Below are 16397 nucleotides of genomic sequence, written 5' to 3'. Positions count from 1 at the left end.
CCGGTACATTGCGCTGCATACGGTTGTGTAAAATGCCCTACAAGTAGGACAAGGGAACTGGTAGTCCCTTCCACATTTAAGTCTTTTTTTGGGGGGGGGGGTAATAAAATGTTTTGTATGACAACATACACTTTGGCGTTGACAGAACAGTAACCGTCATAAAAATAGATTGAGAAATGAGCAAGTTACGTCTTAATTTGTGTACATGTATTGAAATCTACGGGAAGGACGACCTTCCCAGCATGGCCACCACGTAGGCACGTCGGTTTGTTGTGCTGCTTCAGCGCACGGGCCAATCTAGAGTTCATACCTATGTGCACAACAACCGGAACTGCTTCCTGGGTTCAGAGTTGAATCTGAGTGCACGCGTGAATCGAAGGAGTTAGCATTGAGTAACTTTCTTGTGTTGTCCAGGTTAAAGCATTATGCCAGAAAAAGCACGTTCACGTGCGTGTTTCCTGTTGTCCGTTGCGAGGAGACCATGTCTGTGAACGCGTCGAGTCACGAGCTAATCGTGCTGATTTTTCGCTATTTGAAAGAGAATGGCTTCCACTCGGCTGCTGAGGAGCTTCTGAGGCACAGCCCACAGGTACACACGAACAAGCAACATAAAAGGGCAACGGAGAGTTAGTTACCTGTATGGTTGTCCATCAGAGTGTGTGTGCAAAGTGTACATTGGAAATGCACGTGCACGTTAGGCTTCTTCCAACTGTTTCTATTATTTGCGGTGGTGGGAAGTAACGAAATAGACCACTATACCTACTTGAATTTTTCGTTATTGTCCTTAAGTAGATTTTTCGGGTATCTGTACTTGAGTATTTATTTGTCTGATAACTATTTGCTCGCTACGTTTGTAAATAATTTGGACTTTCTAGTCCCGTTTGTCAAAATAGGCTCGTTACTTTTATATATTTGTTTTTATAATACTTGTATATCACAATAGAATTTCATTGGCTAGAGGAGTGATACATGAATAAAATGAGCCCTAGTTTGTCCTCTGATTGCCACAGATAAATAGTTCTCTCTCCCTCCCACCATCGTCAGAATTACTTCTGACTTCACAGAAAACAATAATGAAAATAGTGAGTCACGGACATGGTTCGAAACACGGACATGGTTCGAATCCTATTAACGTGGGATTTTCGACGCCAAAATCGAGGAACATTTTCATCTTTGTCAGAACCACAGAAAATCTTAAGAATTAAAAATACCATAACGTGGTGGCAAAGGGATTTTCCAACAACGTAATCTGGAAATAACATGGATTATTTTGCGTAAAACAATGAGAAAACGTGATTTTGGTGGACCTCTGCTAAATCTTGCTTGAAATGCAGCACCGAAAAATTGGAAGGAAAATGGTGGCCGTTTTTATGGATTTAGAGGAACGTGAACCAGGGAGCATTAAAAACAAAGATGCAACAGATTCAGAGAAGCGATATATTAACAAGCCATGGCCTCTTTATGATTCGCGACGAACACATTTTCCTGTGCCAGCGTGAAAACAATGAACTGGTGTTCAAAAACTCAGTACTTGTAATTTTTCCAGTCTTTGTTTACACAAGTACCTGTACTTCCACTTAAGTATCTATTATTAAGATGTCGTTGCAGTTAGTATCAGAATCATCTTTATTTACCAAGTATGTCCAAAAAACAAGGAATTTGTCTCCAGTAGTTGGAGCTGCTCGAGTACAGTCAATTGACAGTATATTATGTATAACTCTGTCTCCTCTTTTGTTTGATGTCATATGTAAGAACTGACTTGGGGGGGGGGGGGGGGGGGGGGGAATGCTAAATTAGCTAATGACGTCGACTAAAAAAAAATGTGCCTTACTGTGTGTGATTAGTTGGGGGATTTTAAACGCCAGAAGCTCATGTTTTTCAGGCTGGCATGAGAGAACACATTCGCCACAAATATTTGTTGAACATCAATTTTATTTATTTATTTCAATTGGTCCTGCTCAGCTGCTTGGTTATGCCAAATGCAGTATATGTAAACCTTTTTCATGCTGGAGGAGGAGTTTTCTATACTGCCGTTGTTTTTATTATTATTATTTTTTGTATTACGATGGATATTTATTGAAAAATTGCAGTCGACCAGAACACGGTTTGATGGGGAGAAACAAAGACTCGAGAAAAAAAAAACGTTGGGACACTCACTGTAAGAGAAACAAACAAGAACATTATACGACACAACATTACACAGGAGTCGTATTTTCCTGAACAGTAGCACTACACCCTGTGAGTTGGGAACAGGACCGCCTCGATAGAAAAGAACAGGATGGGGACAGGACAAGAACAGTAGAGGGCAGGGGGAGTGAAGCCAGCGGTGCTATGTCACCTGTTTTTATCTACTTAAATCTGCAAGTGAATCAAAACCATCAAACATGCATAATAAAGGTAAGGGGTGTCTTGGAGTTCCAGTGCAGGCCCAATGACTAAGGACCCCACTTCCACCCAGCCAAGATGGAAGGGGAAGCTAGGAGGTCCATCTGGGGTGGCCCGGCCGCCCAGACACCCCAAGGGACCCAGGGCGATCAGCCAGCCCCACCTAAGCGCTAGTGATGCACCGAAAGTTCGGCCGCCGTAATGTTTCGCCTGAAAATAGCACAAAAGTAAATTTTCAGGTTCAGACCTAAAGACTCTTTCCACAGAAATAAAATCAAAATCACATGTTGCACACACTGACGGCTGGCGTTGGTGTCTGCTTCAGAGTAAACAATCATCAATGTCATATTGCTGACTATCCAGTTGAATTGACTGGGAAGTCACTTTATTGCACACAACCTACATTCAGTTTGATAAAGACAGTGCCATCAACCAACCACAAATGTGAAATAAGCATAAATGTTAAATAACATGCATTGAACAAACTACTGGTAACATAAACAAACATTTACATTTTTACTGCAATTCAAATTTGCATGTTTCAATGAATTATGGGAACAGTGTGGCTTTTCCGTCATCATGCTAGCGGCTATTATCCCAAATGAAGTGTCCCTATTGTTGTTTCCACTGTTCGTGGGAGGTGTCATTGCTGCATGCTATTTTGAGCCAGCTACCTACGAGCTACAGCTAACACGGCTAAATACAGTGCCATCCCGCAGAGGCGAATATGTGACTCGCGTCCATTGTCAGGGCAGCATAAGTCACTAATCATCGCCTCCATGACAGCGAATAAACTACACTTCTAGGCAAGTATTGTAATAACTAAGGACAGGCGGAGGATAAGACACGACATGAACACCATACTAATCGCTAAGCTATCACAAGACATTGCAAAACACCAAAATAAGTGTTTGGGTGGTACAGTACACTTGTCACAGTCTGGCAGGAACTGCATTATCGCAGAGATTAGCCATTTTGAAGAGCAAATTAGTACATGTTTATAAAGGAAAATACTGTTATATTCAATGCTAGACAGCCATACAGGGACCGGAAATGAATTAGTACGTCACCTCCAGTGTTTCCCCACAGGACCAGAATCTATTTGCGGCGGTGGGCACCAGCCCGGCCGGGCCTGGAGATAAGGTGCATCTCTTTTTGCGCATAAGGTGCATCTCTTTTTGCGCATCCATGTTTACGACCCCAAAAAAGCCAAAATGTTAGATTTAGATTTTAATAGAATACTGTACTTTTCTTTTAAGGGATGCTAGTAATAAAATACATTTAACAATAAATGTTGAGTTTAAACAAACACCGAATAAGAAATTCAATAAAAACATTACATTCTCTAACTTATATAAATACAAATTAATGTAGAGTATAATATCAAATACCAAATAACTTTCTAAATTCCAATAAAAATATAATGGCTTCCTGAAATAAGAAAGAACGTGGGTAACAAATCAAAAGAAGTAAGAAATGGTGAATTTTACATGGCTTCCTAAAATATGTTGGAAAGTCTTTTCAAAATTGAAGTCCACAGGATCATGTCCATTAACAGATATTGTGCAGCAGGCCGCCAGGTGTTCTCCTTGTAAGCGATGGCGGAGGTCTGTTTTCACCTAAGGATGACTTGAAAAGATAACAGTCAAAACTGCACCAATAAAAACAAGTTTGAAAGATTGTTTTAATCATTAAAGTGATAGTCTTACCCTATTTATTTGTAAAAAGTGAGTGTGAGAGATGCTTTCTCTTTGTGGTGATATGCCAGGCGGTCAGAGTTCTGTTTGGTCAACTTCTGCTCCAAACTCAACAAAGCCCTTCTTCCTGGGCCTTTCTTATGCTTCTGTAGGCTTGTGCTTTCTGCAAAATCCACAAAACATCCCTAAAATGTAGCAATAATAAAATTAAAAAATAAACAAAAAACAAATAAAAAGGCTATTAATACCTGACGCCATACAGTAATGCAGCTACTGAATTTACTGTGTTGTGTCACATACAGCCATGACTTAAACAGGCATTTTGAGCCACTCTGGGTCAAATGCAGCAAGTCTGTGTTGATTGTTCGCTGGTGCAGTCATAAAAGGAAAAGAAAGAAAAAAGGACTAGTCTTGCGTTAAGTGCTGAGTCTCACCTGTCGCTTCCGAACTGTACAGCATGTTGGCGTGTGTCCTCGGGACGAGGCTTTTTCGTGATTCGCTTGAAATCATTTTCAATACATTCATCTGTTTGAATGAGACGTCATCCGCGTCAACTAACGAGCAGAACCGCAACCATGCAATGCAAATTACCTTCGTGTGTTGTTCGGGTGCTAGCGACCCGCTTCGTCTTGAGCCTCTTCTTTTCTGGCAGACCACGCTGCGCGTCTTGGTGGAGGTATTGTCTACCGCCACCTACTGACCGGAGTTTAATGACACGCTGCATTCACAGCGAGGACGAACAGAAAGCGGCAAAATCGATTAGTATGGGCAGAGACGTGTAATAAATGAAATGAAATCAAATGAAATAATATACTGCAATAACTGTCCCGTGGTAATGTTCTTGAGATAATTTTGAAAATTCTGAAAAATTGTTGTGAAAGTGTATTTCTAGAGGTTGGCAGCTCTGTAGTCATAGCCATGAATGCAATTTTGCTAATCATTGGCATAGTTTTAAAATTAATAATTGGTGGATTTGATTTATTTTTATATTTTAATTAATGTAAAGCGCTTTGTGTTGCTTTTTTTTGTGTGAAAAGAACTTACAAATGCAGTTTAATTGATTGATTGATAATTTCTTCCAGTGTTTCGGCTTTCGGTTTTTGGCCTTGGATTCTTCTGTTTCGGTTTTCGGTTTCAGTCAAAAATCTTCATTTTGGTACATCACTACTTAAGCACCCAATCGGCCAGCCCCTAAACGATACAGTATTACACATGTAATGTACAATGTGTCCCTGTTAGAAACAATTCTCTTCACACAGATAATGGCCCCAAAGGTGACACACTGGTTAAATTGTTGGTGTGCACAGTTTTATGGATGTTGATTGGAAGTCACTGCTTTCTCTCTCGGAGCAAAATTGGCGCCTTTTTACTTGAACAGCCGCAGTGTGGGACGATGGGAGCCGAAAACAAACTGACTGTAACTCCATTCCAGGAATTTGTGGAGGGCGCTACAGAGTTATCGTCATCATTAGTGGAAATATACAGTTCCTGGTTAAAGTGAGTGTATTGTGGAAACTAAGCACACTGTTTACTGAAACTGTTTACAAATGCTTTGTTAATATTAAGTGCTTCAATTTCTGCCAGGTACTCAAAGAACAAGCACTCCAGTTCAAATGGAGGAGGATCAACTCCAATTGAAGGTATGCTTAAGTAACATTAACATGACCGTGTAAGAGCAGGCATACTTACAGTACATTTGTTTATTTGCCGATACGTGATAATACCACTTCTTACCATTTTGATTAAAATGTTTTATTTTAATCAAATATTGTTCAGAAATACAAAACACAAACTTTTCTTAAATGTGCCTTAAGTTTTACTCAAATATAACTCTTTTTAGCATAAGAAATTGCAATTACTGACATTTTAACATCCAAATAAATGTTTTTCTGAATCTTGCCGCACATTTCATTTTAATGTGGACAGTAACCAGAGGTGGGGGACTCGAGTCACGTGACTTGTTGATTTTAATTTGCAACTTGCTTAGATAAAACTTATGAAAGGCTTGACAGACTTGGGATTCGTAAGACTTTTGACTTAGACTTAAACTACATGACTTGACAAGTCATACTGCCCATATAGTGTGCCTTTTGTTTTTGAAAGAACATTTGTGTTTGTGTTGTGTGTGTGCCACCAATTTGGCCACCAGTACGTACTTTATCCTCAGACCACTGACTATCGCTGAGGCTGCCTCATGGAGCAAGGATCACAGTGCAAGCTCCAAAGATGATATTTGGATTAATGGATTGTTTTTCATGTAATTTTGAAAAAAAAACAACAGCAAAATGGAAGTTTTACAACGAAAAATAATTAAAAGACAACTTCGATGAGGTGTACCATCATCTTTCACACAGTTAAGATGGCTAGGCATTTAAGTGATAAGAAGACAAAGTGGCAGAGAATATGGGAATCTGGAAACATCCATCCATCCATTTGCCATATTGCTGATGATTACACGTTTACTCCCACATACAGTATATTTCAGTATTTATCAACATAGTAACAGTGTTACATATATTGTTAGCTGTAAACACTCTTGCAAATGTTAGGGAAAAAAAACATGTATTGTTCTAAATAGTAAGAATAAAATTGCATACATACATTGATTTCATACTCTTTAATTTGTGCAGGAAATGTACTTTTTGTGTGTATTTAATTTTGAGAGGTATAGATGTACTTTTTTGCATTGTGATCAGTGAAAAAACGTTTTATATGTTGTGACTGACCAAGATTGTACAACTCGACTTAGGACTAGCTTGAACCAAATAATGACTTGACTCGATTTTCTTGATATTTGGTGGTGACTCAACTTGACTTTTTTATTTATTTATTCTTTGGGGGGTTTTTTGTGTTTTTTTTTTTTTTTTTTTGTTCCCCAACAGTAACTTGGGACTTGCTTGAGACTTGAACGTTACGACTTGAGACTTGCTTGTGACATACACATACACGTGGATAAAAGTGTTGGTACCCCTCATGGTCACATCACGGTCACCTCTCTTTACCCACTGTCTTGCCCTTCGCGAGCAAAGTTCATCATCCATCTTACAGAGCCCAATTTGCAGTTGGCCTAAACGTGTTGTCATCTGTTTTTACCCAGCAGCTTCCAAGAAGGATGACAAACCTGCAAAGAAAGCACAAACACAGAAAGTGAGTTTTTCACTTGACTCCAAAAAATTCTAACTGGTTACTAAACAGAGTGATTATGATTTGTATTTTCAGTCAGTTAAACCACAAAGGGAACGCAAAGATGGCAAATTGTCAGAAACTGTCACCAAGAAGTTAAAGGAGCAACAAAATGCTGTGGCTGCTGGTGATGGTGGTGGTGATTCGGACTCTGACAGTAGTTTGGATGTTGAGAAATGGAGGAAAATACTGGTACAAATGACAGGTATGGGTGTGTTTGCAGGTGCTGTGTGTATCATATGAGCGACATTTTCGCATAGGTGATGGGAGGACCCACTTAATTCTGTAATGTCTCTGCCAATCAAATGCCCTCACAATGGTCAAGAAATGGGAAAGTGGCATGGATATCAGCCCTATAATGCACATTTAACACTGAATGTATATAAACAGTACATTGAGTAGTAGTTATACAGTACTTGCATTGGGATATAGTGAAATGTACCGTATTTTCACGACCATAAGGCGCACTTAAGTCTTAAATTTTCCCCAAAATGGACGGGGCGCCTTATAATGTGGCGAGCCTTGTGTGCACCGAGTTCCAACATCTATAAATGTTGCTGTGTGATGAGCGCTCCGCTTGACTTTTATTTTATTTTTTAAATTTATTTTATTTATTTTTTTAACCGCTTGACTGACTGGGAGCATTTCCTGCTGACACGCTGCTTATACAGAGGAAAAGCGGACGTGGCTGATGACAGCATGCGAACGTAAAGGGAGAAGGGTGCATGAAGGAGGACGCTAAAGCCACGCCCCCAGTAGGTAAATAGCGCCGGGGTGTGCATTGTGCAAAACACCGGTTTGGCTAAGGACCCCCGAAAATGGCACCTATGAAGAGACAAGCTTACGAAGCACAGTTTAAACTCCAAGCTGTCAGTTAGGCGGAGGAACATGGGAATCGAGCAGCCGCGAGAGAATTCAAAATAAACGAATGCATGGTTCGCAAGTAGAGGAAGCAGGAAAACGAGCTCCGCCAAGTCAAGAAGACGAAGCTGAGTTTCTGCGGAAACAAGGTGAGTTGGCCTGACTTGGAAGACGAACTCAAGCAATGGATTAATGAGCAAAGAACAGCCGGGTGAAGCGTCTCTACAGTCACCATTCGACTGAGGGCAATAACGCTTGCAGAAGAAATGAAGATCGAACATTTTCAAGGAGGTCCGTCTTGGTGCTTTCGTTTTATGAAGCGGTGCCATTTATCCATCCGGGCAAGGACTACCGTGGCGCAGCAACTTCTGGCGGATTACAAGGAAAAGCTGGCCATCTTCCGCTCCTACTGCAGTAAAAAGATTGCTGACAAACACATCCAGCCCAACCACATCACCAACACAGTGATCCACACTGTCGAGAAGAAGGGGACCAGCACGGTATCGATACGCACAACGGGGCACGAGAAGTCGGCTTTTACTGTTGTGCTTGGTTGCCATGGTAATGGACAGAAACTGCCACCTATGGTGATTTTTAAGAGGAAGACGCTGCTGAAAGAAAAGTTTACAGTCGAAGTCATCCTAAGGCCAATCAAAAGGGCTGGATGGACGAGGAGAAAATGAGAGAGTGGCTGAGTCAGGTGTATGTAGAGAGACCGGCTGTCACCGTCCCTGTTGATCTGTGACTCTATGCGTGCCCATCTAAAAAAAAAACAAGTGCAGCAAATTAACTCGGAGCTTGCTATCATTCCGGGAGGCTTGACTAAGGAACTCCGACCGCTGGACATCGGTGTAAACAGGGTGTTCAAAGTAAAGTTCCGAGCGGCGTGGGAGCGATGGATGATAGATGGCGAACACAGCTTTACTAAGACTGGGAGGCAACGCCATATGTGAATGGATTGTGGATGCTAGGGCTAAGGTATCTGCTTTGACTGTTGTCCGAGCTTTCGCGAAAGCCGGCATCTTTGCTGAACAGCCCCCCAACAACGAGACTGACTGACAATGACGAGAGGGAACCCGGCGTGTTTGTTGGAGAACTTGGCCAGCTGTTCAGTTCAGATACAGGAGATGAGGACTTTCATGGATTTGTGGATGAGGATTGATTTAAAAAAATAACGTGAGTACGTTGTTAAATACTTCAATAAAGTACCACCAAATTCAGTTTTGCTCCCGCTGCCTTTTTAAAAACATTGTTTTAGCGTGCGTGCATGCTATCGTATGTTTTAAGCTAGCATATGTTTTACCATGCCTGCGCCCAATAATACTTATGTATGTGTTAAATACAGAAATAGACCCCATAACTGAGACTGTGCCTTTTAATACGGTGCGCCCTATGTTCGTGGAAATACGGTACCTTAAAACCACCCCAAAAGTGACAGTTACTAGTATCCAAAAAAATAGTACAACAAAAAGAATTGAACAACAACTTGAAGTTGCTTGAAGATGCCTCTCTAAAACAAAACTGAAATGGATCTCATTGCTCACTCATAGATCATTTTACACTTGCAGGATGCATAGTTTGGAAACAATGAGTCCCGGCAATTTATCTTCACAGAGTACATATACAGTAATCCTCCACTATATGACAGTTGTTGCTTCGTGGTCCCGCTATACTGTATTGCAGATTTTTATTTGTACAATATTTTTGTTTTGTTTTCCATTGCTCTTGCTCTCTCTCAATATATTATGTTTCGGCCTGCTACGATAGCAACTTTTTTGGACATTATATTTTCCCCAAAACTATCACAATAAACGAGATCGGGTTTTTTTTATGCCACTGATATTATGATATTACAGAGAATTATAATTCAAGTACATCCTTTTTAAGAACAATTAACCATCAATTCTAGAGAACATTGGCATTGTAATGCAGAACAATAAATAAAATATCGGAGATAAATAAATCGAAATCAGAAACTGTCGCAAAAATTGTATATAAACAAATATTAAACATTTGGCACAGAGGTATAGAATCTTGAATCCAGTAAAGAGGCCCCACAATGTCTTAAAGCCTGCCAAATTTGAATGAATAAAAAAACACCACATACTTGCATTTGGGCTTTGTCACTGTTTTTAAATCAGATGCCATACATTTTGATATCACAATTGTTAGTCTTTTGATTTATTGCATTAATGTTGTCGTGTTATGTACCACATATAATTTTTGCTGCCTGTATAATTTCTGCTGCGTCTTGGCTTTTGAAAAAGAGATTTCATCTCTCAGTAATCTTTTACCTGGTTAAATAAAGGATAAATAAAATGTTAAATAAGGCCCACCGTCGAGCTGCTGGACTGTGATGTGAGACCTTTACCTGTCAATCAAATGACGCTGAAAATAAGTCCGCTGAAGTCAACTCCTGCCTCAATATTGATAACGTGTGTCGCTGTGATTATGGTTTATAAACAGTTAACTTTTCTGTGTGTGTGTGTGTGTGCGTGTGTTATGTGGGAAACAGAGCGCTGATGATTTAACAATGTCGCCGCGGTCGAGTGAACTTTTTAGTTCCAGCCCTTAGCTCGTTAGCTTGCAGGCTAGCAAATGTAATAAACCATTAACTGTCCATTAAGTGTCCCAGTTGTGTGCATCTATGAAGCAAATGCCGTTCTGCCAGCGTCTTGGTGCGCGTGAGCGGCATGGTGGGTGTTACCACAACAATGAAAACTTATCGAGTCCAGAAAAAAACTCCCGTGTCCATGGTGTTTATGGAACGATAACCCGCCCTACTCTGCCTCTGATTGGCTAGCACCAAGACAGCATTAGCACTTTTGAAGCTCTTTACTAACACACGCACACACATACATAGGGCGAGTCTAAAACCATGTGTCAACAGACGCATATTGAATATGTTTCATGCGTCCCTGCTAATTCTTGTGCGTCTCAGACGCAGGACACACATCACACGAGATCCTTGCTAACTGGTTAATCAGAATCATGATTAATCGAAATGATACTTGACAGATTGATTATTAACATAATCATTAGTTGCAGCCCTCGTCGACAGTATCCTTCATTTTATTCTCAATTGTTTTTTAACTGTGCTGACATTTTGCGCAAAAAAACACTAATTGATATTAGCCGTTCCTTGTTGGAACTTCCAAATCATTACCAGGGCAAATTCCACTCTTCCCCTCCACCGTGCAGGACCACAGTTGACATTGTTGCAATTTGCTATTTAAAAAAAAAAAATTAGAATACAATTTTAAAAAAGTTGCTAGATTGGTCAGAAAAGTCGCTGCATACAGCCTCAATATTACTAAGTTGGCAACACTGAAGACAAGTCATTGCTTTTGTTCGCTTATACTGCCGATGTGCACATCAAAATAAAAGCACTGCTTTCAAAATAAAAGCATGTCATATTGTATAATTTATTTTGACTCCATAAAGCCTGCGAGGGCCGGTCAGAGACTGAGGGCAGGGCTGATGTGGCCCACAGGCCGTACTTTGCACGAGTGTGCTGTCAGCTGATTAGCCAATGTTTATATTTTGGTAAAACCTCTAATTATGATGATGCAAAATACACGCACAGTAATTAACATATTGTTAAATTAATACTGGATAACCGTGCAAAAATATGAACTGGCATAGTCTGTGCGAAGTGTGCTGCTTTTTTAAAATATACTTTCCTTGTCCACAGAGGTCGACATAGCCAAGATAGATACCATCAATGCTTTGGACCCATCTATAGCAGAACCTGTAAAAAAGAGAGCGCGGAAACCTCAGGCTAAGCCTAAAATTGACACGTCTGGTAAACAGCCACCTGAAAAGAGTGATGTCTCTGAGAAAGTGGTGATGGTGGAACAAACAAAGTCAAGTCCCCCTAAAAAGACTACTATGGGAACGACTGCACCTGTGACCCCCTTGAACAGCACACAGCAGCCGATATCATCAGAGGAAAGGAGAACTAAATTGTCATCCAAAGAGATGAAAGAGGGAAAAGAAAAAAAGAGGGAAAAAAAGAAAGTTATAACTCCCACTGGAGAACAAGCTGAGGCTCCCACACCCCAACACAAGAAGAAAAAAAAAAAGGAAAGTTCCGAAAGCGAAGCGGGAGAGAACAGAGGCATAAATGGTGGCAAGGGCGAAGAAGCTGTCAACTCCGGATGCATTGGAAAACCCGTGGAGGATGTACCAAATTCCATTGAACCGAATTCTGAATCCCAAGATGAGCAGGTCGTGGTGAACACAATTGGTAATGCTGAAGAAGTAAAAAGAAAAGAAAAGAAAAACAAGAAAAAGCAAAAGTTGAATGCTGATAGTCAGAATATTTCTGAGACCCTGATAAAAGACAAGAAATCAAAAAAAAAGAAGAAGGGTGACAAAGGTGATGAAGACAGAATGGTTGAACCCCCAGCTGAGGACAAGGAATCCCGTAAGAGGAAAAGGACTGTTGACCATGTAGAAGTTGGCGAACAAGTGTCTCAACAGGAAAATCCAGACCAGAAAGACGACACCAGGGAAGCAAGGAAGAACATGGAGACGCCGTGTCACGTAGAGGTTCCCAATGCAAATGTGAGAGAAAAGAAAGCAAAGGAGAAAAAGAGAAAGAGTCATCCTGTAGAGGGTACTCCTCAGCAGGTGGGTGATGAAACGAAAATGAAGAGGAAAAAAGACAAAGCTAAACCTGAGGAGGAGCAGATAGTTGATGAAAATGCAAGTGTTAACATAGAAGAGATACCTGAAGCAAATACAGAAGTAAAGAAAAAAAAGAAAGAAAAACTTGGCTCGATTGACACAGTACCTCTTTTCACCCTGGAGACACCAAGTCCTCCATCACAGAAAAAGAAAAGTAAGTTAAAAATGAATAGAGAAACTTACAGTATTACGTCAGGATATGATGTTTTTCTTTTTTTTTTCTTCAGAGAAAAGCAAAGTGGATTCAGATGAATTCCCAGCAACACCGTCATGTGAAAAGCACAAGGAGGTATTATAATACCATGCATCCATCCACAGTGAGGTCATTAGGCTGTTAAAATATAATTTGATTTACCTTTTCTTTTTTTTTTTTTTGGTTCATTCCTGACAAGCAGGAGGATACGTTTTTTTTTTATTTTAATAAAAATAATATTAAATTGTTTTACCATTTTAACCCTTTTCCTTATTACTTTAATATAACCACCTACTAAGTTTGTTATAGTGCCCATTTTTGTTTGTGATAGATTCCTAAAAGAGAGGCAATGTTTCTCCCCAAATTCAAGACAAAGGAAGTTTTTATAAATCAAAACATATCCCTAATATCCTACTAAATAGCGTTAGATTGCAAAATGGAATATATGTCAATACTGCATACATTCATGTTGTTTTGTTCCACAGTATGATGTACAATACAATTTTATATGACATTAAACGGAATAGTGCTTTTTAAAACCAGTTGGTCTGGAAGTTGTGTGACGTGAGTGGCTGTGTTCGGAATTACTCGTATATCAGAAAAGATTCAGCACTGTGGTCACTAACAGGAGGTGCTTTTATAAACCCACTGGGGCCCCAGGCAAGAAGGACCTTGCCCCCCAATTTTTTTTTTTATTTTTTTTTATCATAACAGGAACACAAACAATAATTGACATGAAATTAATAACAAATAACTAACAACACGTCCCTAGAGCCAGTTTCTGTGGCCGGGGATCAGATCGCCAAGGTCCCCGCCTTCGGCCACCGCCCAGCTCACACTGCACACGACCCCTATGACACGTCTTGTTTACGAATGAGGGAAGAATATAACGGGAGATTGACATGCGGATCGGTGCAGCGTCTGCAGTGATGCGGACTTTGTATCGGTCCGTTGTAGTGAAGAAGGAGCTGTGTCGATCTACGTTCCTATCCTCACCTATGGTCTCGAGCTGTGGGTCGTGACCAAAAAAAAAAAACAAGATCCTGGATACAAGCCACCAAAATTAGTTTCCTTCGCAGGGTGTCCGGGCTCTACCTTAGAGAGAGGGTGAGAAGCTCGGTCATCCGGGAGGGGCACAGAGTAGACCCGGTGCTCCTCCAGATGAGGTGGCTCAGGTTTAGGTTTAGGATGCCTCCTTGGACACCTCCCTGGTGAGGTGTTCCGGGCACGTCCCACCTGGGGGAGACCCCGGGGACGACCCAGGACACACTGGAGAGACTTTGTCTCTAGGCTGCCCTGGGAACACCTCGGGATCCCCTCGGAAGAGCTGGAGGAAGTGGCTGGGGAGAGGGAAGTCTGGGCTTCCCTGCCACAGCTACTTCCCCCGTGACCCGACCTCTGATAAGTGGAAGAAAATGGATGGATGGAACGAACAACACTGAAACCCTTAACTCTGTGATGTGGGTCTAGACACGATGCATGAAGCGAGGCTGTGTGGAGTATTGGACGGACACATCGCCCAGCCGCTAGCTAGTAGGTTCCATTTCTCTATCGCCGCACTCTGTGCGCTGCGCGTGGCATAACATTTCAGGGAAGATGCCTTTTTGGGGGTTTGTAGGCATAGCTAAATGGCTAACTGTGCACTTGTAGCGGCAGAAATGGGCCAAGGTTTTATGACTTGGAATTACGACAGATAGCCACCGATTAAATGACGGCGCTCAGTACTTCTATATAGTGGATGTGACTATACGTCCTGCCCCCCCAAAAAATCAGACAACTGAGATGGTTAAAAAAAAAAAAAAAGTTAAACGCTGTAGCTCAACAGTCCAATACTAAGTCGTTCTGTCTTTGCAGTACTTATTTTTAAACATATTGAAAGATGCACCAGAGGCCAAAAAAGTCTAAATTTGACACACCACAGAGAACCCGGCTGAATCTGAATCAATAAAAAACAAACAAAACAAAAAAACACGATGTATGCATTCATGGGCATACTGTATAGTCTCTCTTGGGCTAATCTTCATTCCTCTCCTTTCCAGTGCATGCCACCACCTTTCTCAATGTTCTTCCACCTGGTCCCTGCTTTCACTGCAGATCACAATGTCATCTGCGAACATCATGCTTCATTGGGATTCCAGTCTAACCTCATCTGTCAGCCGATCCATCACCAATGCTAACAGGAAGGGGGTCGGGGCTAATCCCAGATGCAATCCTCTCACCTCCACCTTAAACTCCTCTGCCACACCTACAGTAAACCTCACCACTGTTCTTCTGCAGCCCTCATACTTGTCCTGTACTATTCGAACATACTTCTCTGCAATTCCAGACTTCCTCACGCAGTACCACAGTTCCTTTCTCAATACCCTGTCATAGGTTTTCTTTAGAGTGATAGTTCCCACAGTTCTGCCCATTACCCTAGTTCTGAAAAATGGGCACAAGCACATTTCGTCCCTTCCTCAGGCATCTTCTTACCTGCTAGAATTCTGTTGAACAGCCTGGTCGAAAATAAATAAATCTACCTCTCCGATAGCTTCCATACCTCCACTAGACCTGCCTTTTAATTTTGTTCAACCTCTTTAGTGCCTTTCCAACTTGTCCCTTACTAATCATTGCTATTTCCTGATCCACCACACTTGCCACTTTGACTTTTCCGTCTCTCTCAATTTCCTCATTCAACTCCTCTTAAGTATTCTTTCCGTCCATTCAGCACACTACTGGCACCAGTCAACACATTTTCATCTGTTCTTAACTACCCTAACCTGCTGCACATCCTTCCCATCTCTATCCCTCTGTCTGGCCAACCTATATAATCAATCTCCCTCTCCTTGTTTATTGTCCAACCTAGCATAGATGTCATCATCTGGCTCTTTTTTGGCTGTTGCCACCTCTACCATCACCCTACGTCATATCTCCATGTATTCCTTTCTCTTCTCCTCAGTTCTCTGTGTCCCACTTCTTCACTAACTTCTTCACTAACTTCTTTTCCTTGTATGATTTTCTAAGGTTCCACGACCAAGTCTCCTTCTCCCCTTTCCTACCAGAAGACACACCAAGTACTCTCCTGCTTGTTTCTCTGATCATCTTGGCTGTAGTGCTCCAGTCTTCTGGAAGCTCCACCTGTCCACCAAGAGCCTGACCCAGCTCTTCTTGAAAAGCCACACAACACACTTCCTTTCTCAGCTTCTCATTGTTCTCTGCTCTGCCTGTCTCTTCCTCATCTTCCTCCCCACCACAAGAGCAATTTTACACACCATCCTATGTCGTCTGGCTCCACTTTCCCTTACCACTACCTTATAATCAGTAACCTCCTTCAGATTACATTGTCTTCACAAGATGTAATTCACCTGCGTGCTTCTACCTCCACTCTTGTAGATCACCCTATGTTC

The 16397-nt window shown here is 41.3% G+C and overlaps 1 protein-coding gene and 1 long non-coding RNA gene across 2 annotated transcripts; one reads left to right on the top strand and one right to left on the bottom strand.

Moving 5' to 3' along the window:
- The first annotated feature begins 351 nt into the window (after positions 1-351).
- On the top strand, positions 352-15188 carry tcof1 (treacle ribosome biogenesis factor 1). Its single transcript, XM_061686571.1, has 8 exons — positions 352-589; positions 5515-5579; positions 5667-5722; positions 7180-7229; positions 7302-7470; positions 11821-12972; positions 13046-13107; positions 15051-15188. Exons 1-8 carry the CDS (start codon positions 482-484, stop codon positions 15186-15188), a joined length of 1800 nt encoding a protein of 599 aa, XP_061542555.1. The 5' UTR covers positions 352-481.
- LOC133407318 (uncharacterized) lies at positions 2729-4739 on the bottom strand. Its single transcript, XR_009769147.1, has 4 exons — positions 4674-4739; positions 4517-4607; positions 4095-4245; positions 2729-4014 (listed from the first exon to the last, which is right to left on the bottom strand). It is a non-coding gene; the product is annotated as an uncharacterized LOC133407318 (long non-coding RNA).
- Positions 15189-16397: the final 1209 nt, after the last annotated feature.

This window comes from Phycodurus eques, chromosome 9 (assembly GCF_024500275.1).
Source record: "Phycodurus eques isolate BA_2022a chromosome 9, UOR_Pequ_1.1, whole genome shotgun sequence".
NCBI lineage: Eukaryota > Metazoa > Chordata > Actinopteri > Syngnathiformes > Syngnathidae > Phycodurus > Phycodurus eques.
Note: the sequence above shows the minus strand (reverse complement) of the source record. Positions and strands in the feature narration are given on the sequence as shown.

What these genes read in the sequence shown, in the direction of transcription:
- tcof1 (XM_061686571.1), top strand. Translation starts at nt 482, where the DNA reads ATGTCTGTGAACGCGTCGAGTCACGAGCTAATCGTGCTGATTTTTCGC. An exon ending in ATATACAGTTCCTGGTTAAA is followed by an intron (nt 5,580 to 5,666) that starts GTGAGTGTATTG and finishes AATTTCTGCCAG; the next exon opens with GTACTCAAAGAACAAGCACT. An exon ending in AATACTGGTACAAATGACAG is followed by an intron (nt 7,471 to 11,820) that starts GTATGGGTGTGT and finishes CCTTGTCCACAG; the next exon opens with AGGTCGACATAGCCAAGATA.